Genomic DNA, 22,828 nt, shown 5'->3' with positions numbered 1-22,828 from the left:
TCCCGCTCCAAGACTGTCTCAGCGAGCGGCGCGTGGGCCGGCGCCCTGCTCTGGGTCGCTGTCATGCAGTGGGGGGTGGGGCATCTCCCTGGGCCCAGCTCTTGGGCCGTTGCCCTGTTCCTGTTGCTGTGTGTGGCCAACCTGGCCCGCAGCCCGGGGACGTGGACACGCACAGCTCCAACACTTGAGGTCGCCTTTGACCCCTTCTTTCCTTCCCATCAGCAGCTGCATCAGAGGCGGCCTTACCCTCCCTCCCTCCTCCTCCTCCACCCGGCCGACTCCCCGAAGACTCCCCCGACTCCGGGGAGGGGGGGACAGGGCGGGGGGGGGCGGGAAGCCGGCGGGAGGAGGCGGGCCGCTGGGACAAGCCCGCCACTCGGGCACTCCGGGACCGCCGGGCCACAAGCCTGGGGCCGGGAGAAGGGGCGGGCCGCCGGAGGTCCTGGGACTGACTTTCCGCGGGTCAGGGGCCACGCTGGTCGTCCTGGGCGGGGCCGGACGGTCGGCAGGGGGGCGGGGGCTAGGCGGGCCGCTGTGGGCGGGGCCAAGCTGTCGGGGGGGGAAGGGGCGGGGCTGTCGACAGGGGCGGGGCCAGACGGGTCGCCGTGGGCGGGGCCGGGCTGTCGAAGGGTCTGGGACGACCGGTCTGCGGGTCCGGGGCCACGCCGGTCGCAGTGGGTGGGGCCGGGCTCTCGGCGGTGGGCGGGGCGCGCCGGGAAAAGTTCCGGGAAGGTGCGCGGCCCGCCCAGACCCGGCGCGGAAGTTGGCGGCGTCCGCGCCCCCGCCGGTCGAGGCCCGCGGCCATGTCCTCAGGGGGCGCCGGGTCCGGCGGGCAGGAGGGGGCCGCGCGTGCGGCGGCCGCGCTCTGCGGTCTGTACCACGAGGCCGGGCAGCGGCTGAGGCTCCTGCAGGACCAGCTGGCCGCCCGGGACGCCCTTATTGAGCGCCTCCGCGCCCGCCTGGCCGCGTTCGAGGGGGACGCGGCGCCCTCGCTCGTGGACGCGCTGCTGGAGCAGGTGGCGCGCTTCCGGGAGCAGCTCCGGCAGCGGGAGGGCGGCGCCGGTGAGGCGGCGCTGCGCCAGGTGCGTCCCCGGTGGGCGAGAGCCGCGCTCGCTCGGCCCGCCGCGGGCTCCGAGGGGGATGAGTCCACGTTGGGGCGGGGGGTTTGTGCCACGCTGGGCTCCGAGAGGTTTGAGAGTTGTGCTCCTGTGTTGGGTGTGAGGACCGTGGGGGGGGGGGGTTCCGAGGGGTGTCCGTGCCCGTGTTGAGCGTGGAGGGCGGTGCTCGGTCCGCCTGGCGGTTCTGAGGGCGTGCGTGGACGCTGTTAACCTTAAAAATCACGCTGCCAGTCGTTCCCCCCCACAGATAGATTTATTCGGGAACAGCAGAGAATTGCAGTGTGGGACACGCAAATGGGGGAGGCCACCGGCCCGAGGAGGGGAGGCTCTTTTACAGAGGAAGGGGGCTGGGAGGGCGGTTGCAAACAGGGCCGGCTGGGGTGGGCCGGGAGCTGGCAGAGGGGTGGCGGAGTGGCGCGGCCGCGCAGGGCCTCCCTGCTCCTGCTGGCTTGGCGACCAAGGGGGAGCGGGGGGGGGGAGCCCCTCCTGCCGCTGTCCGGACTCCGTTGTAAACGGAGTTTCCTTTGTGAATTCTTACAGTGTGGTTCTGACGGGTGTGCTCCCGCGTTGAGGGTGAGGGTTGTGCGTTCCTGTGGGCTCTTCAGGCCGTGCTGGGTTTGGGGGCGGCCGTGCCGTCCGTCCCGAGGCGCGCGGCGTGCTCCCGTGGTGGGTGCTGAGGGGCGTGGGTCCGTGTCGGTTCTGGGTTCTGAGAGGTGTTTGTGCCGTTGGGCCTGAAGGTGGTTCTGTGTGAGGAGCGTTTGTTCCTGTTGGTTCTGAGGACTGTGTGTCTGTGTTACGTTCTGAGGGGTGTTCTCCGTGTTGTGTCAAGGACTGTATGTCTGTTTGTATCTGAAGGCTGTGTTAGGGTTAGCGGCTGTGAGACCCTGTTGGTTCTGAGGGGTGTGTATGCAACCGTGTTGGCCATAAGGGTCGTATGTCTGTGTTGGTTCTGAGGTGTGTAAGCCCCCATTGGGTTTTGAGGAGTATGTATGCCTGTTTTGGTCTGAGGGTTGCATGTCCGTGTTGCTTCTGGGGGTGTGTGAGTGTGTTAGATTCTGAGCCGTGTATCCTGTGTTGGGTCAAAGGGTGTGTGCTCATGTTGAGGGTTGTGGGTCCTTGTTGGTCTGAAGGTGTGTACGTTCCCGTGTTGGGTTTGAGGCATATGATGCTCTTACTGGGTTCTGAGGGGAGTGTGTGCCTGGGTTTTGTCTGAGGGGTGTTTGTGTGTTAGGTTCTGAGGTGGGTGTTCCTCTGTTGCATCTGAGGGGGTATGTGTTTGTGTTGATTCTGAGGGGCGCACTCCCATTCTGGGTCTGAGGGTTGGGCGTCTGTGTTGTTCTGAGTGGTGTGTCTGTGCTGGATCTGAGCGTTGGGTTCCATTTGGTTTATTTTATTTTATTTATTTACTTATCTATTTATTTAAAGATTTTATTTATCCGACAGTGAGAGACACAGCGAGAGAGGGAGCACAAGCAGGGGGAGTGGGAGAGGGAGAAGCAGGCTTCCCGCGGAGCAGGGAGCCCGATGTGGGGCTCGATCCCAGGACCCTGGGATCATGACCTGAGCCGAAGGCAGACGCTTAACCGACTGAGCCACCCAGGCGCCCCTCCATTTGGTTTTAAAGGGCTGTCTGTCCTTGTTGCTTCTGATAGCTGTGTCTCTCTGTGTTGGATCCGAGGGTGTGTGTTTGTGTTAATTCTGAAGGGTGTGCTCTCATCCTGGGTTTGAGGGGTGTGTGCATGTGTTAGGCTTTGAAGGATGTGTTCCCAAGCTGGGTGAGAGTGTCATGTGTCTGTGTTGGTTCTGAGGAGTGTGTGTGCCTCTTTGGGGTTCTGTGGGGTGTGTGTGCCTGTGTTAGGTCTAAGGGTTCTGTGCCCGTTTTGGTTCTACAGGTGTGTGTCTGTGTTGATTTGAGAGGTAATATACCTGTTTTAGGTTCTAAGGGGTGTGCCTTGGGGTTAGGTTCTGAGGAGTGTGCCCTTGTGGGTTGTGTGCCCATTGTGGGTTGTGAGGGGTGTATGTGCCTATGTTGAGTCTGAGGAGGGTGTGCCTGCATAGGTTCTAAGGGGTTGTGTTTATGTTGGGTTCTGAAGGGCATGTGCACCTCAGTGGCTTCTCAGTGGGGTGTGTGTCCATTTTAGGTCTGAGGTGTTTGTGTTAGTGTCAGTTCTGAGGTGTGTGTGTGTGCATGTTGACTTCAGAGTGTTGTGCTCCCTTGTTTGAGGGGCGTGTATGCCCGTGTTGGGTCTTGAGAGTACCATGTCTGTGTTGGTTCTGAGTAGTGTGTCTGTGATGGGATCGAGGGGTCTGTGCCCATGTGGGTCTATGGGCTGTGTTTACCAGTGTTGGCTTCTGAGAAGGGAGTGTGCCCATCTGGGCCAGAGGGTTGTGTGTCTATGTTGGTTCTAAGGGGTGTGTATTCCTGTGCTGTGCCCGTGTTGGGCCCAGTGGTTGTATATCCATGTTTTTTTCTGAGGGGTGTGTGGGCCAGTGTTGTGTTCTGAGGGTTGTGTGTCCATGCTGGTTTCTGAGAGGTGTTCTGTCTGTCTGTGTTGGGTCTGAGGTGTGTATGTTCAGTGTTGGTTCTGAAAGGTGTGCTCCCATATTGGGTGAGGGTTGTGTGTCTCTGTTGGTTTTGACGTGTCTTTGTGCTCCTGTGTTGGACCTAAGGGGTGTGTGTCCCTGTGTTGTGTCTGAGGGGTGTATGCACTCATGTTGGGTTCTGAGGGATTTTTGTGCCCAAGTTGTGTATTGAGGGGTGTGAATAGGTGTTCATTTGGAAGGAGGGGTATGTTCCTGCTTTGAGTTGAGGGTGTGTGCTCTGTGTTGAGTTCTGAGTGGTCTGTATGCCTGTGTTGGGTCTGAGGGTTGTGTGTCTTTGTTGGTTCTGAAGCTGTTTCTGTTTGTGTTGGGATGAGGGGTGAGTGTCCTTATTGGTTATGAGGTTTTGTGATTAGGTTTTGAGGAGGAGCTCCCATATTGGATCTGAGGAAAGTTTGTGTGCCCGTGGTAGATTCTGGGAGGTATGTGTGCATGTTTGGGTTCTAAAGTGTCTGTGTGCTGTTATTAGGTATAAGGTATGTCTGTCTATGTTGGTTGTGAGGGGTGTGTGTCTGTGTTGGGTCTGAGGGGTATCTGCCTGTTTGGGGTTCTGATGGGTATGTATTTGGGTTCTAAGAGGTCTGCCCCCTTGTTAGGTGTGAGGGTTTGTATGTGACTGTATTGTGTTCTGATGAGATTGTGTGTGCACGTGGAAGGTTCTGTGTATATGTGTGTTCATGTTCAATTCTGTGTTGTGTGTGTAGACACTGGGTTCTGGGGTGTTTGTGTGCGTGTAGTACCTGAGCATAGGCTCCTGGTGTGTATGTGTTCACACTGGGTCCCAGGCCATGCGAACCCTGGTTATGTTCTGAGGTGACTTTCAGCTCCAGTCGTAAATGAGTCTTTCAGTAACAGCTCTCTTCTGCTGGGAGCGATGACTGCGCTGCAGTGCCTGTGAGTGTTGGATAACAGACTTAAATCTCACTTTCCCTCCTCCTTGTCCCTGTTGTTGATGCTCTGTCTTTGTGAAGTACCATAAACGCCCAGAACAGGAGCAGGACTAACAGTATTTGTGTGTAACAGCTGTTGGAAGTACCACACGCATTTGGGTGAACTCTAGTGCCCTATTTGGGCCATAGCTATTATCTGGGTTGTCCCAGGAAAGAAACTAGGTCTGCAAAGAGAGTAGCTGCACAAGACAATTTTCACTTCTTTTTTTGTTTGTTTTAAGATTTTCTTTATTTACTTGACAGAGACAGACACAGCGAGAGAGGGAACACAAGCAGGGGGAGTGGGAGAGGGAGAAGCAGGCTTCCCGCCCAGCAGGAAGCCTGATGGTGGGGCTCGATCCCAGGAAGCTGGGGTCATGACCTGAGCCGTAAGGCAGACACTTAACGACTGAGCCACCCAGGCGCCCCTGTCTGGGAAACTCTTTATCTCTCCTATTCTGAATGATAACCTTGCTGGGTAGATTATTCTTTGCTGTAGGTTTTTTTCTTTTCAGCACTTTGAATATGTCATGTCACTCCTGTCCAGCCTGTAGTTTCTGCTGAAAAATTAGCTGACAGCCTTTTGGGGTTTTCCTTGTATGTAACTGTTGTCTTTTCTCTTCTTGTTTTTAAAATTCTTTGTCACTACTTTTTGCCATTTTAATTACTATGTGTCTTGGTGTACACCTCCTTGGGTTGATTTTGTTGGGGGCTCTCTGTGGATCCTGGATCTGGATTTCTTTTCCTTCCCAGATTCAGGAAATTTTTAACTATTAAGTCTTCAAGTAAATTCTCTGCCCTCTTATCTCTCTCTTCTCTTTCTGGGATTCTTATAGTGCAAATGTTATTATACTTGATGTTGCTGAGTTCCCTTAATCTATTATCATTTTTTAAGGTTTTTTTGCTATTCAGCTTGGTTGCATTCCATTACTCTGTCTTCCAGCCCAGTGATCCATTCTTTTGCCTCCTCTAATTTGCTAGGGATTCCCTCTAGTATATTTTTTATTTCAGTGATTGAGGTCTTTATCTCTGATTTTTTTTTTAATAATCTCTGTCTCCTTGTTGAAGGTCTCACTGAGATCCTCCAGCCTGTTCTCAAGTCCAGTGAGTATCTTTATGACCATTATTTTGAATTCTCAATCAGGTGTATCACTTATCCCCGTTTCACTTGGTCTCTTGCTGTGATTTTGTCCTGTTCTTTCATTTGGGGCATACTCCTCTGTCTCCTCATTTTGTCTAATTCTGAGTTTGTTTCTCTGTGTTAGGAAGTTCAGTTATGTCTCCTGATATTGAAAGTAGTGGTCTTGGGAAGAGGTCCTCTCGTGCCCTGCAGTGTCCCCTGTTCACCAGGTGGTGCTTCAGGGTTGTCTTCTGTGTGTGTTGTGTGTCCCCTGCCGTGGTGCCTGAGCTGCATTTGCCTTCCAGTTGGCTGCAGTGGTCCCCTTTGCCTGTGTGGGTGGGGTTTAGTCTCTCTGTGTTAAGGGGCCAGTCTGGGGCTGCCTTGGGCTTCTACTTGGTTCAGACCAGATGCCTGCCCTCAGCGTGTTTGCCAGAACTGTGGTTGCACTGAACTGCAGGGTGCTTTCCCTGTTGTCCCCTGTGAGGCTTTTATGGGTGGGCACAACCTGCAGTCAGACCAGATACTGCCCCCAGTCTGTTAGGGTTGCAGTCTCCCTGAACTACAGGACTCTTTCTTCACGCCGCTCTGTGTGAGGCGTTTGTTCACGGATGGGCCAGCCATCAGACCGGTTGTCTGCGCCCAGCCTACTGTTGGGGTTGCAGTCGAACTGGTGTCTGTGGGTGTCTCCCCTTCTCCCAGGGTAGGAGTCACTTTGGTGTTGGCCACTGTCAGGGCTTCTTGCTGAATGAGACGTCAGGCACCTTGGAGGGACTCTGCTGAGTGGGACAGGTTGGAGGGGATGGGTCCGCAGGAGAAGGTGGGGGCAGGGGAATGGGCATGGCGTTAGCAAGCTAGATAGTGAGTGTCTGTGCTGGGTCCCACACATGTCTGGGTATCTAGGTTGGCAGGGAGGGGAAGAGAAATGGTGCCCACTAGCTCTTTTCTTCTTGGACAAGGCTACTAAAGATCCCTGCCCCCCAGTGCATGTTCTGAGATTAGTAAATAAACCTCCCATACACCCCAGGCACTTTTCAAATGCTGCTTCTGGGTAGGATTGTTTGTTGTGCTGTCTCTCTAAGGGCAGAGACTCAGTGTTCTTGGTGATAATCCCCACTGATTGTCCCTTCCGTTTGTGGTTAGTCTCACAGGTTAGTTTCATTCCCAACTGAGACTCTGCCATTCCTACCATTTTTCAGTTTTTGGTGTGACCTCCCCTCTACAGTTAACTGTGGAGAGTCTTTGGTTCATTCTTTGGATTAATTACATTGATGTCTAGATGATCACTTCTTTTTAAAAAAATTTTTTTAAAAGATTTTTATTTATTAGAGAGAGAGCATGAATGGGGGAAGAGGGAGAAGCAGACTCCCTGCTGAGTAGGGAGCCCGACATGGGACTCGATCCCAGGATTCTGGGATCATGACCTGAGCCCAAGGCAGACACTTAACCAACTGAGCACCCAGGCGCCCCTAGATGATCACTTCTTGAAGCAAGTTGTGAAAGGGATGGAGGGATGTGTAGTGGGGAAATACTGAACTCAGTAAGTATATAGGTAAGCTAACTTAAGTTTCCAAACCAGAACACCGGTATTATAGTGTCAACTGCTTTTTTTTTTTTTCTTCAGATATGGTTAACATAACATTAGTTTCAGGTATAGCATATAATGATTTCATGTTTGTATATATTGAGAAATGATCACCACAGTAAGTCTAGTTAACATCCATTGATCAACTTTTTTATGTTTATAATAGCTTTACGTTCCAGTACAAAAATTCCACTTGATTGTGGTATATAAAAGGATTCTTTTAATATGCTGCTTAATTCGGTTTGCTAGTGTTTTGTTGATTTTTGCATCTGTGTTCATCATGGAGGTTAGTCTATAATTTTCTTTTGTTACAGTGCCTTTGGCTTTGGTATCAGGGTAATGCTGGCCTCATAGGATGAGTTGGGAAGTGTTCCCTCCTTTTTTTTTTTTCTTTTTTTTGTTTTTTTTTTGAAAAGCTGAAGAAGGATTAGTATTCTTCAAATCTTTGCTAGAATTCACCTGTGAAGCTATCAGTTCCAGGGGTTTTCTTTGTTGGGAGAGTTTTGATTACTGACTGAATCTCCTTACTAGGTAGAAGTGTGTTCAGTTTTTCTATTTCTCTGTGATTTAGTTTTAGTAGGTTTTGTGTTTCTAGGAATTTGTTCATTTCATCTAGGTTATCCAATTTGCTGCTGTACAATTGTTCATAGTACTCTTATAATTCTTTTTATTTCTATAGAATTGGTAGTAATGTCCCCTCCCCACTTTCATTTCTGATTTTAGTAATTTGTGTTTTTTCTTCAGTCTGTCTAGCTAAAGGTTTGTCAATTTTCTTGATCTTTTAGAAGAATCAACTCTTGGTTTTATTGATTTTTCTGTTCTTTTTTTTTCTGTTTCACTTACCTCTGCTCTAATCTTTATGATTTCTGCCCTTCTGCTACCTTTGGGTTTAGTTTGTTCTTGTTTTTCTGGTTTCTTAAGTGATAAAGTTAGGTTGTTGACTGGAGATCTTTCTTGTTTATAAAGGCAAGTGTTTATAGCTATAGATTTCCCCCTTAACATTGCTTTTGCTGGATCCCATAAGTTTTGGTATGTTGTGTTTTCATTTTAATTTTCTCTAAGTATTTCTTAATTTTCTTGTGAGTTCTTCTTTGATTAATTAATTTAAAAGTGTGTTGATTGGGGCGCCTGGGTGGCTCAGTCGTTAAGCGTCTGTCTTCGGCTCAGGTCATGATCCCAGGGTCCTGGGATCAAGCCCCACATTGGGCTCCTTGCTCAGTGGGGAGCCTGCTGCTTCCTCTGCATGGCGCTCCCCCTGCTCGTGCTCTCTCTCTCGCTCTTTCTCTGTCAAATAAATAAAATCTAAAAAAAAAAAAAAATCTACTGAGACTTAATATGTGATCTAACATACAGTCTAGTCTGGAAAATGTCCCAAGTGTACTTGAGAAGATCTTGCATGTGGCTGTTGCTGGTGGGTGTTTTGTACATCTCTTAGATCTAGTTGGTTTACTGTGCTAAGTCCTGTTTTCTTACTTAAGTCTGGTTGTTTAATAACTATTGAGAGTAGAGTATTGATGTCTCTAACCATTATTGTAGAACTATTTCTCTCTTCAGTTGTCAGTTTTTGTTTAATATATTTTGCTTGTCTATTAATAGGTGCACAAATGCTTATAATTGTTCTGTTTTCTTGCTGTATTAAACCTTTTTTTTTAATGTATCATGTTCTTTGTCTTTTGTAACCTTTTTTCATTGAAGTATTTTGTTTTATATTAGTGTAGGCACCCCTCCTCTCCTTTGGTCACTACTTGGAATATGTTTTTCCATCCTTTTTACTTTCAGTCTGTGTCTTTGGATCTCAAATGAGTCTCTTGGAGACAACCTATAGGTGGATCTGTTGTTTTATCCATTCTGCCAAATCTCTCTTTTAATTGGAGGGTTTAATCCATATTGATATTTAGGGTAATTACTGATAAGGATGAGTTAGATGTCTTACAGTCTTTTTGTTCCTCATTTTCTGCTTTACTGTCTTTGTGTTTATTCACATATTTGTAGTGAAATGTTTAAACTTTCTCATTTCCTTTGATATATTCTACAGCTTTTCTTTTTTTAGTATATGTGCTGTCAAAGTGAACACTATTCTACAGCTTGTGTGTGTGTGTGTGTGTGTGTGTGTGTGTGTGTGTGGGTGTGTGGTTACAATGGGAATTATGTTTAACATCCTAAAGTTATACTATTCTAAGTTGAATGTATATCAGGTTAACTTCACTTGATCTTAGCCAAAAGGCCGAGAAGCAGTTATCAGGTTAACTTCAATAACATAAAAAACTCTGCTCCTTTACAATTCTGTCCCCATCCCTTTCAGTTGTTAATGTCACAAAATTTTGATTTAATTTTAATTTTCTCTATATGTAGTTGCTTCCAAATGTCCTCGTCTTTATTTCGTGTACTTTTATGTATGTATGTAAACAGGCCTGAATGCCCTTGTCTTCAGTGTCTGGTTCCCAAAGGGTGGGGGGAGAGAGGAGAATGAAAGGGGGGAGAGGGCTCCCTTCCTTTAAATGTCCCAAGTCACTTCAGCTGGGGGAGACGGTCTCTGCAATCATGGGGCAGCAAAGCGGCTGCCTCTTCTCTGTGTTTGCACCTTTGTGATAGGAAGGAGCAATCAGTGATGAGAGCACAGATTTCCAGTGTTTGGAGGACAGACAGGGTCTTTTTCGCCCACCCTGGCTCCTGCAAGATGTGTGCTAGTTGCTGCAGAAACCTGCAGGTGGCTGGGTGTGGGGGGATGGGCTAAGAGCTGAAATTGGTTGAAATGAACCTCAGTTGACTGGCCAAGTCCTTCCCTGGAAGTTGGAATCCTTCAGTAGATTCCAGGTTTCCAAAACACTGACATTAGATGGATTCTGCCAATGCCGCTGTTTTTCAGGTGGGGAGATAGATTCCTGGTGCTTCCTGCTCCACCAGCTTCCCAGACTCCTCCAAGCCATGTTAGGTTTTGTCCTTGTCTGTTTGCCTTGCTCTCCACCACACTCTCCGGGAGGGGAGGGAGCATGTCGCTATCTTATCGCTGCTTCCCAGGGTCCATCTGAAGTGTTTGGCACTTGTGGTGAAGGCTCAGTTAACTGGCCTTACAATTCCAGTTTGTTCTCATTCTCTTACAGTGCCATAGGGGCTGGTCGCAGGGACAGGGCTGGGCTGGGCTGGGCTGGGCTGCTCAGGAACGAGAGAGAAGGGGGTACTGTACTGGGTTGGACAGTGTCCCCCTCACCCCCAATTTGTTTCCATCTGGAACCTGTGAATGGGACCTTTTTTGGAAATTGGGTCTTTGCAAGATGAAATGAATTAAAATGATGTCATGCTAGATTAGGGTGGATTGATGATTGGTGTCCTTAGCAGAAGGCCATGTGAAGATGGAAGCAGAGATTGGAGTGGTACATCTATAAGCCCAGGATTACTGGCAGCCACCAGGAGCTGGAGGAGGCAAGGAAGGATTCCTTTTTTGCCCTGGAAGAAGCATGGCCCTACTGATGCCTGGATTTGGGACTTCCGGCTTCTGGAATTGTGAGAGAGTGAACCTCTGCTGTGGACTGGTTAGGGCAGCTGAGCACACTAACAGAGGGATGAGGACCGGGAGGCCGTGGATCCACAAGACTACAGAATTCTTCACGCCTTGTATTCCCAGCTCTGAAGGAGAGTATGGTAGTGCCCCCAGCAAGCCTCCATGTGAGCTAGGTTCTTTCTAAAGTGATGTTTGAAAGCTGGTTTTTAAGACAAAAATAAGGCTGGTGAGTCCTTTAATTGGCCACGTGTCTGTGGCTTTTCCGTGTCTGTATTGTGAGCAGCCTGAGAACAGAGCCCAGGTCCTGACCCTTGTACTGTCCTCACTCCCAGACAGTTAACTGGGCATCTACATGGGGCTGGGCCCCGTGCCCAGGGCTGGAGTGTGGAGACAGAGCATTCCCTCGGGAAGCTCCATGAGCACCCCCCCGGCAAGCCCGGGGACATGCTGCCCCCGCCCCCCCCATTTGTAGGGATGCTTATTTCTCCTGCTGTCTCCAACTGACCAGTGAGGAAGGATGCTTAGAACTCAGGTCTTGCCCAAAGCTCCTCCCCAAGAGGACGTGTGGAAGCTAGAGGAGATGCTGTGGTAGCCTCTTCACCCAGTCACTCCAGTGGCTACCGACCCCAAGAGCCTCAGTCTGCCCAACTGTAGAATGGGAGAGATGGTAGAAGCTGTCTCGTAGGATGTGTGGAAACTACGTGGCTGGTACGGAGGGAGGGTGTAGCAGGCAAGAGCTGCTCCTGCCGTCACTGTGGTTATTTGCTAAATTTATGAGTTCCCTGGAGAGCAGCCTTTCTGGGTATTGTTTATCGGACTCCCGTCTGTATTTGTATTACATATATTTGCATATGTGTCGATATCTGTTTCACACAGAGACATATTTACCCTGAACAAACTTCAGTATTAGATATTGACAAGGTATTAATTTCTCCATTGTGCTAATTTGAGTAACTTTGAAATTTTAATGGAAACTGCACTCTCAGGGGGCAGACCTCTTTATGTACCATCTGTTCACTCCATACCCGTGTTTGAGCCACCGCTGAGGGTAACAAGAGTCTAAGATCAGTGAGCACGGCAAAGAAAGGTTACTGCCCTCAGGCACCTCCTTCCACCAGCGGCAACAAACCAAGACCAAAGCTGTAATGTAGGCAGAGGGAAACCGAGGCCAGGCCAGAGGCTGGACACACCAGAGGGCGAGGCTCCTGCAGTCCTGTCCAGACATGAGAACATGGGATAGGGCCCCTGCTCTGTGTTTAAAGAAAACAAATTCAAGGCTAATTAAGAGGCCTAGTTTCGTGTTTCTAGGCTCAAGGCCACAGGAATGGTCAGCGGTGGGAACCTGAGCTTAGCCTAGGATTTGGCCTTATTTTTCCTGTTTATAGAATTTTATGTTAAGGAGGCCATCTGGTTGGTTCTCAGCTGCATAAATGCCCCATTGTGCTGTGTCTGGTTATGGCCACATCCAGGCCAGGTGACTTGGCACCCGCTGGCAGCCCGCGGCTGTGCGGACCCGCGGCTGTGTGGACCTGCGGCTGTGTGGACCCGCGGCTGTGTGGACGCGGCCCCCAGGCCCTGTTCTTCCAAGTCCTGCGGGTCCCGCCTGGTGCTGAAGGGCCATCTGCTGGGAGGAGGTACCGATGCCGAGGGGCCAGCTTGCAGGGAGGGGCCTCCTCTTCCTTCAGTCCAGAAACGCCTGGACTCTACTCGGGTGAGGTCAGGGAGTGGCCCTAAAGTAGAAAAGTGAAAGGAATGGCCTCAGTGGGCTGCGCAGGAGAGCTGCCCCTGAATCTCAGACATCCGCGAAGGGATGAGGGAAGGCGGCTGCCAGACGCATCGGGCAGCTGTCCCTGTTTCGGGCTCCTTGCCAAGTGTGGTTTCTGTCTTACACTCCGTCACACTGCCCCCATCCTGTCACTCCTGCACTTGATTTTGGACATGTCCCACTGGTCTCTCTTTTCAGGCCTGTCTTGGGACATGGGTCTGGAACAGCCTCTTCCTCTAGGCCTTTGCTAAGAGAGCCAGACTGACCATCCTCACGAGGGCTTTTCTTCTTTCTGGTCTTGTTCTTGCGTGAAGTTGAAGGAAGTGAGAAAGGGAAGGCTCTTAAAAACTCGAGAGGGCGAGACTTCCAGAATGTGTTCTGGGTTACCTGGTTAGAGTGATGGAGGTCACCGGAGGTGCATGGGGTGTTTGGGTGCAGGAGCCTTTGCCTCATGGGTTCGGGTGTGGGTCCAGGAACCAGGGCAGGCCCCTGAGTTCCACCAATTATTTCTTTAAGATTTTATTTACTTACTTGTCAGAGAGAGAGAGAGAGAGAGCGCGCGCGAGCACACGAGCAAGGGGAGCGGTGGGCAGAGGGAGAAGCAGCCTCCCCGCGGAGCTGGGAGCCTGATGCGGGACTTGATCCCAGGACCCTGGGATGATGACCTGAGCTGAAGGCAGACGCTTAACCAACTGAGCCCCCCGGGCGCCCCCACCAGTCTTGAAAACGGTCCAGTCGTGTGACTTCGGGGCATGTCTCCCATGGGCCGTGTCCGTCAGTTGGAGGTGTTCTCTGCAAATCTGGAATCTACTGTGGGGCTCCAGGCTGCAGTCAGAAGGAATGAGGCAGGTCTGTGCTGCTGTATGAGCGAGGTGAAGAGCACGCTGTTGTAGGCGCCATCCGTGCACGAAGACTGCTGCTGTGGATGCTCATACACACTCTGGAAAGATATGTGCCCAAATGGTGCAGAGGAAATGCCTCTGGAAAGTGGAGCTTGAGGTGGAGGGAGGGGTCAGTGGGGAAGGGGATTTCAGTTCTCAGGGCATTTCCTCCCGTATGTTCGAATTTGTTACAACCACGCACGCTTTTTGCTTAAAGCAAAACAGGGGCCCTTTAGTAATGTGGCCTGGCATCTCCTTCTGCTGGGGGTCCTGGTACCGGTAGGCCGCACTGGCTCACCCTGCCCGCCTACTCTCACTGCAGGTGCTGCAGGGTTCTTTGAAACGGAAAAGTACAACATTAAGGCCAGACATAAAGCAGACTGTAATTTTAAGGACTTTTTTTTTTTTTTTAAAGATTTTATTTGACAGAGAGAGACACAGCGAGAGGGAACACAAGCAGGGGGAGCGGGAGAGGGAGAAGCAGGCTCCCCGCCGAGCAGGGAACCCGATGCGGGGCTCCATCCCAGGACCCCGGGATCATGACCCGAGCCGAAGGCAGACGCCCAATGACTGGGCCACCCAGACGCCCCAGGACTTTTTTTTAAAGAAGTGATTGGGATTGGGTATATTCGTTTCCTACAGCTGCTGTGACAAAGCACCATAAACGGGGCTTAGAACAGCGGTGGTGTCATCTTCCGCACTTCTAGAGGTCAGAGCCTGAGCTGAAGCTGTCGGCGGGGCCATGCCCCCTCTGAGGCTCTGAGGGCTTCTGGTGGCTTCTGTGGCCTGTGACACATCTCTCTGTCCTCGGCCCCTGTCCTCACTCAACCTTGTGTCTGTGTCCACATTTCCTCCTTCTAAGCACAGGAGTCACTGGATCAGGGCCTGTTCTAATACAGAATGGCTTCCTCTTAACTAATTACATCTGCAAGGATCCTGCTTCTAAATAAAGTCCTATTCCAAGTCCCGGGGGTTAGGGCATGCACGGAGTTGGGGGGACTAGCCGCTGCAGTTTCTAGCCTTCCCATAGAGAAGCCTTTGGAGTTGCCACACTTAGTAATTTGATGATGTACTGTCTAAAATTGTGAACTTGCTTGTGAAAGCAGAATTTTACATGAACTTTCAGAAAGAACATTAGAAGCTGAAAAACCAGTGAATCACAGTTCCGAAGCAGGCCTCTGAATGAGCGTGTCCGTCAGCGAGCGATAGCGGGTCCAGGCCACTTTTTCTCTTGTTTCTGACCTTGCTTCTTTTAATAAAATGAACTGTGCTTTTAAATCTTCCACTTAGGAAATTGAGAGACTTTCTGAGCAGTTAGAAGAAAAAGAGAAGGAGACGCAGCAGCTGATGAGCCAGCCGGCGCACGAGCGAGAGAGGGAAGTGGCACTGCTCCGGAGGAGTGTGGCGGAGAAGGAACGGGCCCGGGCTGCCAGTGACATCCTGTGCCGCTCCTTGGCTGATGAGACCCATCAGCTGCGGAGGACTCTGGCCGCCACTGCCCACATGTGCCAGCATCTGGCCAAGTGTCTGGATGAACGACAGCGCGCTCAGGGGGATGTGGGGGAGAAGAGTCCGGAGGTAAATGTGTGCGCCGAGGACGGTGAAGGCCTCCCTGGGGCGGGAGGCCCTGCGTTGGGGCTGCACGAACCCGTGGCCGTCACAGGGGTTGGGGCGCCCAGAGCCCACTTCTGTTCTCAGTGTGAGACCCAGCTGTTGTGGCAAAGCCCACCCATCCAGGGGTTTCTTCTAGAATGATGGAACATGCAGAATGTGATAGGAAAGCAGGGAGCCCGTTTCCCCAGCCCCTCCCTCCCGGACAGCCCTGTGCACTTTGGCCTCCTTGGCCTCACTCAGCTGAGGACCAGAGGGCAGAGCCGGGCTGGCAGGCCTGCTCCGAGCAAGTGCAAGCACTCGAGCGTTGGGCAGATGAGCAAACTGCCCCTTTCCGTGCCCCGTGTGCGGGGCCAGGCCCCAGCCCGCCTCGAGGGCAGTGGGTGCCGGCCTTCTGTGGCTCCACGAGTCTGAGCAGAGCAGTGCCGCCCGGCCTGGGGCGGGGAGCAGGGTTCTTTCCAGGCGGCTCTCTGGAGCTGCCACCATGGTCACGTTGGAAATGCGCTCTGCGGTTTTCTGGGGGGGGGGGGGGGCAGGTCGCCTGGCTCCTTAGCAGCCTCTTCACTGAGAGCCTGCGTGGGGAGAACCTCAATCTGAGAGCCACCCGTTCCCGATGGGGGGATTCCACGAAAAGGGAACCTCAGAAAGAACACCCGTGTATTTCAGAAGCCAAAAGACGAGGGCTGTCTGGGAGGAAGCGGCCGTGCTCATTCAACTTTGAGTCACTGTGTCATTTCCTTGTGGGGACTTGGAAGTGGCTGCACAGGAGGGTTGGCCTGGGGCTGCTGTGGGGTCGGTGCAGCCCCTAAAGCAGCATCACTTCTCAGCCTGGGACTTGGCTGAGTCACCTGGGGCTTCCCGGTGCCTGCTCAGTGAGGACACCCACTTCCTTTATCATTCAAGGGGAATTCTCAGAAACGATGTCACCAACATACAGCCCCCTGTTCTGTTAAATGCACTGAGGTTCTCGGATTCAGATGGACTTCTCATGAGACTTTTCGCTTAGGTCTGCCCACCATTGTTAGGGTTGGTTTCGGATGTGGCTTCTCGGTGTGAACACGGTGTGTGGTTCACATCGCCACGTGTGAACCACTGAGGTCGACCCTGACTCTGCAGACGTGATGCTGTCATGGGCTTGGAGGAGGGGAGCTGGCTTCCCGGCCAGGCCTGCACCAGGCCGGAGCCTTCTCTGCGGCCCCACGGGGCTGAGCTGCCTACCCGCCCGACTTCTCTGATGACGGAGCATCTGAGGCCGTGGGAGACCGGACGCATGGCTGGATGCAAGCCAGCTCCTGGCGACGGTGTGGCCCCGGTCCCCCTGGAGGCCCGGGTGGGGCTGGAGCGGACCCCTCCCCGCCCTCCAGCCTTTCCGGTCTCTGTCCCTCTCCTGAGGGCACGCCTGCCAGGGGACGCTGCTAGATGTGGTGCCATCGGTGGCCTCAGTCCGCAGGTCTCGCTTCTTCCTCCCTTCTTGCTGCATGTGCCATGTTCAGCGACATGGCGTCTTCCCTCTGTCCCTTCCTTCTGCAGCCAGAGTGTACAGGCGGGGCCGCCTCCGTACAGGCTGTTCTTGAGAAGTTACAGGAAGAAAACCGTCTGTTACGACAAAAGGTGACTCATGTGAGTATCTGTCCCTTTTCGTTCAACCGCAGGGGAGGGTCCTACCGTCTCTGTGGTGCTCAGGGCTTGTGTCCCCCTCGGGACACTTGGGTTGACACACACAGCCCCCAGAGACCTGGCCTTTCTGCGTCAGAGAGCAGAGGACGCGCCCTGTCCTGCTCTGTCCCCCCCCGCCCCGCCCCCGGTTCAGCTCGTAGGTCGAGAAAGAAGGTGCAGGGGTTTCAGGTAGAGCTTTTAAGGCAGGAGAATGGCACCGAGTCCACTTGGGTGGAAGCCGGTGGCCCGGGGATGTCCTCACCGCGCCTCGGCTGCATCTGTTGGTCTCAGTGTCCCCCGTGGACGGAGCCCAGTGAGGCACCGGTGGTTATGGGCCAGAGCTCCGCAGCGGCCTGTTGCTAACAGAGAGCTTCCCGGCCTCGGCCGCTGTCACCCCGAGCTCTGGCTGCGTCCCCTCAGGTGGAAGACCTCAACGCCAAGTGGCAGCGCTACGACGCCAGCAGGGACGAGTATGTGAGGGGGCTCCACGCGCAGCTGCAGGGGCTGCGGGCCCCCCCCGAGCCTGAGAGGCCCTCCTGCCCCGAGATGATGAGGAAGGAGATTTCCAGGCTCAACAGGCAGCTGGAGGAAAAGATGGGCGCGTGTGCGGACGTGAGGCGGGAGCTGGTGGCCGTGAGGGGCGCCCGCGACGCGGCGCTGGAGCGCGTGCAGATGCTGGAGCAGCAGGTGGCGCTCTGGGCGGCCGTGGCGGGGGGTCTGCCTCCTTCCCGGGCCGACGCGGCTCCGCGCCGTGACAGCCGAGTGTCTCGCCTCCTTTCAGATTCTCGCTTACAAGGATGACTTCACCTCAGAAAGGGCAGACCGAGAACGGGCCCAGAGTAGGATTCAGGAGCTCGAGGAAGAGGTGGCTTCCTTGCGGCAGCAGGCGTCCTGGACACAGGTGGGGTCCCAGGGCTTTTCTCCTCGTTTAGGCTCAGCGTTTCTCTCGTTTTTCTTTTCCTGAATTTTGAGTGTCGGCCCGAAACGCTTGTCACGGCCCAAGCCCGTCGGCCCGCTTGGGTCAGAGCCGCCTTGCCTGGCGCCCGGGGCACGGTGGCGGAAGCCGTCTGTCACGGTGGTGTGATGGAGGAGGTGGCTGTCCACGGGGCCCGTCCTGGGCTCTGGGCCCCCTACCAGGCCTTCCTGCCTACACGTCGCCTCCTTGCTGTGAGGCGGGGACCCGGGTTACCCCATTCTGCAGACCTGGACACTGAGGCCCCAGGTGTCCAGTGATGTCCCCCAACTCATGGTCCGTGTGCGGCGAGATGCGCCATATGGGCCAGTGGGCCCTCCCCCCCCCCCCCCCCCCGGGAGGCCTGGCAGGTGTCAGAATTGACAAAGTCTCTCACCGCAGGACGCACGGCACCCACCTGCCTCTTCCCTTCTCAGCCCTGCGGACACCCCAGGAAAGCTTAGTTTCTTTAGCCCCTCAGCAAGTACCCAGCACACCTCTGGCCCTGGAGTGAACCCTGGGCCCCCTGAAGAACTTTCGTCTGGACACGGATGGGGCAGTAGTGGCAGCGCCGGGGCCCGACGTACCAGGCGGCGCAGGGACGCTGAGCGGACCTGGGAGCTGCCCGCCGGGGTTGCCGGTGGCCTGTGCATTCCCCGCTGCGGGAGGGGTGCAGGGAGTCATGGGGGACACCCTCTCTTTCACACTCTCGGACTAAGTCCATAGCCGTGGGCCTGGACAGAGCATTGTGGGTGAAGTGGGTGGGGACCGTGGCCGAGGTCTGTGTCCCCGAGTCTGCAGGCCAACGGGGAGGTGCCGGAGGACCTCACCAGCCCCGGCAGCCGTCTTGGCCTCCGTCCGGAGTTCCTGCTTCTCCTCAGGCCCCGGGACTGAGCATCCTCCCACGTGGCCGGGCGGGGACGGGGCGTCCTCCTGCGATTTGGCTTGGCCTCTGGGTTTTCTCGAGGAAGCATGTGCTCTTGGGTTGAAAGGTCGTTAAGGATGTGGTCCTCAGTGGCCTCTCAACGACTCACGGCCAAGAGGAGTGACCAGAACCGGCTCCAGGTCTGGTGGAGCCTGAGGCTCTGTATCTGTCTCAGCCGCAGCCCGCGGCCCCTCGAGCAGTGAGGAGCACTCGCTCTGATGCCCGGCGCCTGGGTGGCCCTGGGGCAGGGGCGCTGAAGGCGTGGCCAGTGAGCCAAAGTTCCCGAGCAGTAGTGAGGGGCGCGGCAGGCCACGGCTCACACACGACCGCTGTCTAGGGGAACCCCTGCTGCCTCAGGGGGCTCCCAAGTGCTCCGAACCCCGGGCCTTGCAGAGATGGTGCAGAGCGGGGCCGAGGCACAGTTCGTCCAGCTCCCCGCCCTGAGCTCTGCCACCCCCCTCTCCACTGAGGTGTCCGGGGCAGGTCTTCAGGGCCGAGGGGCCGCCCAGGGGTGGGGGTGCACCCCGCTCGACCCTGTCCCTTCCTGAGCACACGCAGCAGTCTGTGTGCCCACTTCAGTTCTGTACGGAGCACCACCACGTTTGGGCTCTGGGCTACTCCAGGAAGCAGGGTGAGGGGTGTGCGTCTCACTCAAGGATAGAAGAAATATCTCAGGTGCTAGAACCCAACACGTGATTTTGTGGTCTCCAGGGCAACCCACGTAAACGGACCTTTGCCTTTTTTCCAGGACCGCCGTGAGCCAGGCTCCTGCCGGATTCACACAGGAAACAGAACCTCCAAGTACTTAGAGATGGATGCTTTGGAGCTCGTGGCACCCAGTGGCCGGAGGGCGGGGACTGGATCTCAGGGGCTGGACTCCCCCGCCGAGGGCAGAGCGACCCGGAGAGGGCAGGGGGACCTTCAGTGCCCTCACTGCCTGCGGTGCTTCGGTGACGAGCAAGGCGAGGAGCTCTTCAGGCATGTGGCTGAGTGCTGCCAGTGAGACCCGTGGCCGGGAGAGGGAGAGAGCCCTCGAGATCTGGGGCCCAGAACGGGCTGAGGGTGCTTCGGATCCTTCACCTTGGTCCTTCTCGGGCGATGGAACAGACCAGGTCAGAGGGAACCTCCCGTGGGGCATCTGCTCCTGGAAGGGAGTGTGGACCCCCAGCTGCCAGGCTGAGAGGCTGGGAGCAACCGGATGCAGGGATCCAGGCCAACAGGACCGCCCCCCCACGCCCCCGCCCCTGGGCGCGCCACAGCTGCTGGGAAGAGGGGGCTGCCTGTGGGGACCACACGTGTGGGCCCCGGGGTGAAAGGCCTGCCTTGTTCTGTTGAATAAGGACCGGGAGGTATGCAGAACTGAGCGCTCTGGCAGCACCTCGCACCTGGGGGCCGGTCTCTGCCACCGCAGAGCCGTGTATCTGCACTGAAATGTACCCCAGTAGCCTTTGCCATGTATCTGAGAGTCAAGAGACGTTTCGCATGCACTTATTTTCATAATAAATGTACTTACTCTGGTGATCGCTCTGAGGATGCGTCCTGGGGGCTGGGGTGCAGGGACCGGTTAGTATTTCCAGTCGGGCTGGACTTAGACCAGCCGGTGAGGAGAAACACTCCCATGTCTGCCACCTGCCAAGGGACCGAGATGGACTGGCCGGAGTCCAGCCAGGCCTGCCTGTTGGGGGGTCATGTGACCTGGCGCCTGCCCAGCTTTGCCTTTGGGCAATTTCAGCCCCAGCCCAGGATGTGAATTCAAGGGCTGGAAACAAGGGGAGGAAGCAGGTGCCTGCTGAGAGCAAGGTGAGGTTGCCGAGGGCCCACCAGCGGAGCGGGGCGGGGGGGGGGGGCAGGAAGGAGAAGGCAGGAGGGGAGACTGAGGCGCTGTGCTAAGTGTTTGCCAGGGTCACTCGTTTAACCCTTCCAGCAGTTCCAGGATGCACATGTTAGATCATCCTCAACACGGACAAGGAAAATGCACAGAGGGGTTAAATCGCTTGCCCAAGGTCACACAGTGGCTGAATGACAAAGCTGGGATTTGAACCTGTGTTCTTAATTGCACATTCTGTACTTCTTCCTGGAACTCACCCTTCCAGGTGGTTAAGTCCTCCTCAAGTCTGAGTTCAGGTGTCGCCGCCTCTGGGGACTCCCTGCGCACCCCTTTCTGCCGGAGCCCGGCTGGAAGGGACCCGGCCTGTGTGGCATGGGGTGGGTAGGCTATAGCAGAAAAGCCTCAGTCGGAGTTGGAAGGGTTTGTGGACATCTGAACAGTGGAAAGAGAGGCTGGGGACATCCCAGAGAGAAGGGAGCCACAAAAGGGGGAACCCTCACATCCTTGGCTGACCCCCAAATTGTGCACGCTTCGAGCAAGACCCCAATGATTCTGGGGTGAGAAGAGCAGATGGAAAACAGAAAGAGCTTAGCAGGCATCCCCATGGCTGAGTATTACAGGGTAACAGCTTTGAATCTGGGTCCCTCAAGGTTAGAAGGGCTTAGTAAACACTTCAGGTTTTCCTTTGAAACCCTAGAAGGGCCAGATCTCGAGTAAAGTTGACATCCTGGGACAAAATGGAAACAGCCCTTGCTCTAAAAAGGCAGAGTCCCAGGTAATCAACCAACAAATCACCTGCCTATTGGAACAAGAACCAACTTTCTTTAGAGACGGGCAGAATCTCGGACTTTACACTGTACTAACCACAAATGCAATATGCAAGAGAAAATACTAGACGGGCGCCTGGCTGGCTCAGTCGGTAGAGCACACAACTCCCGATCTCGGGGTTGTGAGTTTAAGTCTAAAAATGCAATCCTAAGAAAAAAAAAGAAAATATTAGATGTAGGAAAAATGCAGCACAAAGGTATTTTCAGATAAATACAAGGTAGTGATATTTATATCCAGCAGACTCTACTATAAGAAATTTGTACCATAGAAATTATTCCAGCTGAAGGGAAGTGACTCTAGATAAAAAATACAGAAAGGAGTGAAGAAGCTGGGGGAGTGGGTAGATTAGGGTTACTGACTGTTTAGACAGTCCTTTTGAGGGCTTTAAAACATGCAAACACGTGGCCACAAGAGCTTTCTAGGTGTGGGGGAGGGAGTATTTAATGAACTTACACAGGAGTTTTTGCATTGATCTAAGGTGGACTGTAATGCAGTTGGGAAGCATAATCTCTAGAGTAACCACTAAAATAGTAATACAAATACTTAACTAAGAAGTGAACAGAACAGAGAAATGTTTCTATTAACCCAAAGCAGGACACGTTAGGAAAACTAAAGGTATCAGGAAGAGATGAGACACAGAAAATAGATGGCAAGATGGTGTACTTAAACCCAACCCTATCAGTAATTAACTTAAAAGATATGTGGGTCAAATACTGACTGAAGGATCATGATTATCAGGCTGGGCGAAAATAACAAACTCTCCCGTCTGTGCTCGGTAGCAGAGGCATACTTTAAATGTAAGAGCAGAGAAAAGGACAGAAAAAGACACACCAGGCCAGCACTAGCCGAGATAATGAGGGAGTGGATGCAGCCACTCTCATTTTGAAGCCATGAATGACATGGTTTCCAAAAATATAGAAATGAAAAGGAGACCTGGATAAAAGCACAATCATAGCTGAGGATTTTCACACACCTCTCAGAGAGAGGAGCAGGGATGCTAAAGATTTAACCAAAATATTTAACCGATTCGGCCTCCTTTGCGTATGAAACATGACGCCCAACAAAAGCCAACTGGAATTCTTCTCAGCTCTACGTGGGACACTTACCAACAGAGACAAATCTGGGGGCACATAAACCAAGTCACAACATATTCCAAAGAACCGAACCACTGGATTTATGTTCTCTGACCGTGGTGAGACTAAACCACAACTCAGTAACAGATAAATACCAAATTCTCAACACACTTCTAAGTGGTCTGTGGGCAAAGGAAAAAACCACAATGGAAATGAGAAAATACTTTGTGCAAAAATGAGGTTAAAATTCAGTGATCTGAGTGCCCATCTCAAGAGCTAGGAGAAGAACTGCATATTAAACCCAAAGAAAGGAAAGGACAACATAAGAGCAGAAATCAATGAGACAGAAAACAGAAAAGTCAGCAAAGCCAAGAGTTCTTTCAAATGGCAACACCACCAACAAACCAGTAACAAGACTCACGAGGAAAAGACAGGAGACAAATTGCTGATAAGCGGGAAT

The 22,828-nt window shown here is 53.3% G+C and overlaps 1 protein-coding gene across 1 annotated transcript; it reads left to right on the top strand.

Moving 5' to 3' along the window:
* Positions 1-672: 672 nt before the first annotated feature.
* Positions 673-20,160, top strand: TNIP2 (TNFAIP3 interacting protein 2). The gene is made up of 6 exons (XM_025887379.2): positions 673-1,082; positions 14,786-15,073; positions 16,637-16,726; positions 17,183-17,449; positions 17,544-17,663; positions 19,388-20,160. The coding sequence occupies exons 1-6, from the start codon at positions 804-806 to the stop codon at positions 19,640-19,642; spliced, it is 1,299 nt and encodes a 432-aa protein (XP_025743164.1). The 5' UTR covers positions 673-803; the 3' UTR covers positions 19,643-20,160.
* The last annotated feature ends 2,668 nt before the right edge of the window (positions 20,161-22,828 follow it).

The sequence above is a fragment of the Callorhinus ursinus genome, unplaced genomic scaffold (genome assembly GCF_003265705.2).
Source record: "Callorhinus ursinus isolate GAN/ISIS: 27379988/994484 unplaced genomic scaffold, GSC_fseal_2.0 scaffold4, whole genome shotgun sequence".
NCBI lineage: Eukaryota > Metazoa > Chordata > Mammalia > Carnivora > Otariidae > Callorhinus > Callorhinus ursinus.
Note: the sequence above shows the minus strand (reverse complement) of the source record. Positions and strands in the feature narration are given on the sequence as shown.

Coding starts and splice junctions, on each gene's coding strand:
- TNIP2 (XM_025887379.2), top strand. CDS start 804: ATGTCCTCAGGGGGCGCCGGGTCCGGCGGGCAGGAGGGGGCCGCGCGT. Junction 15,074..16,636: donor TGGGGGAGAAGAGTCCGGAG/GTAAATGTGTGC, acceptor TTCCTTCTGCAG/CCAGAGTGTACAGGCGGGGC. Junction 16,727..17,182: donor TACGACAAAAGGTGACTCAT/GTGAGTATCTGT, acceptor GCGTCCCCTCAG/GTGGAAGACCTCAACGCCAA.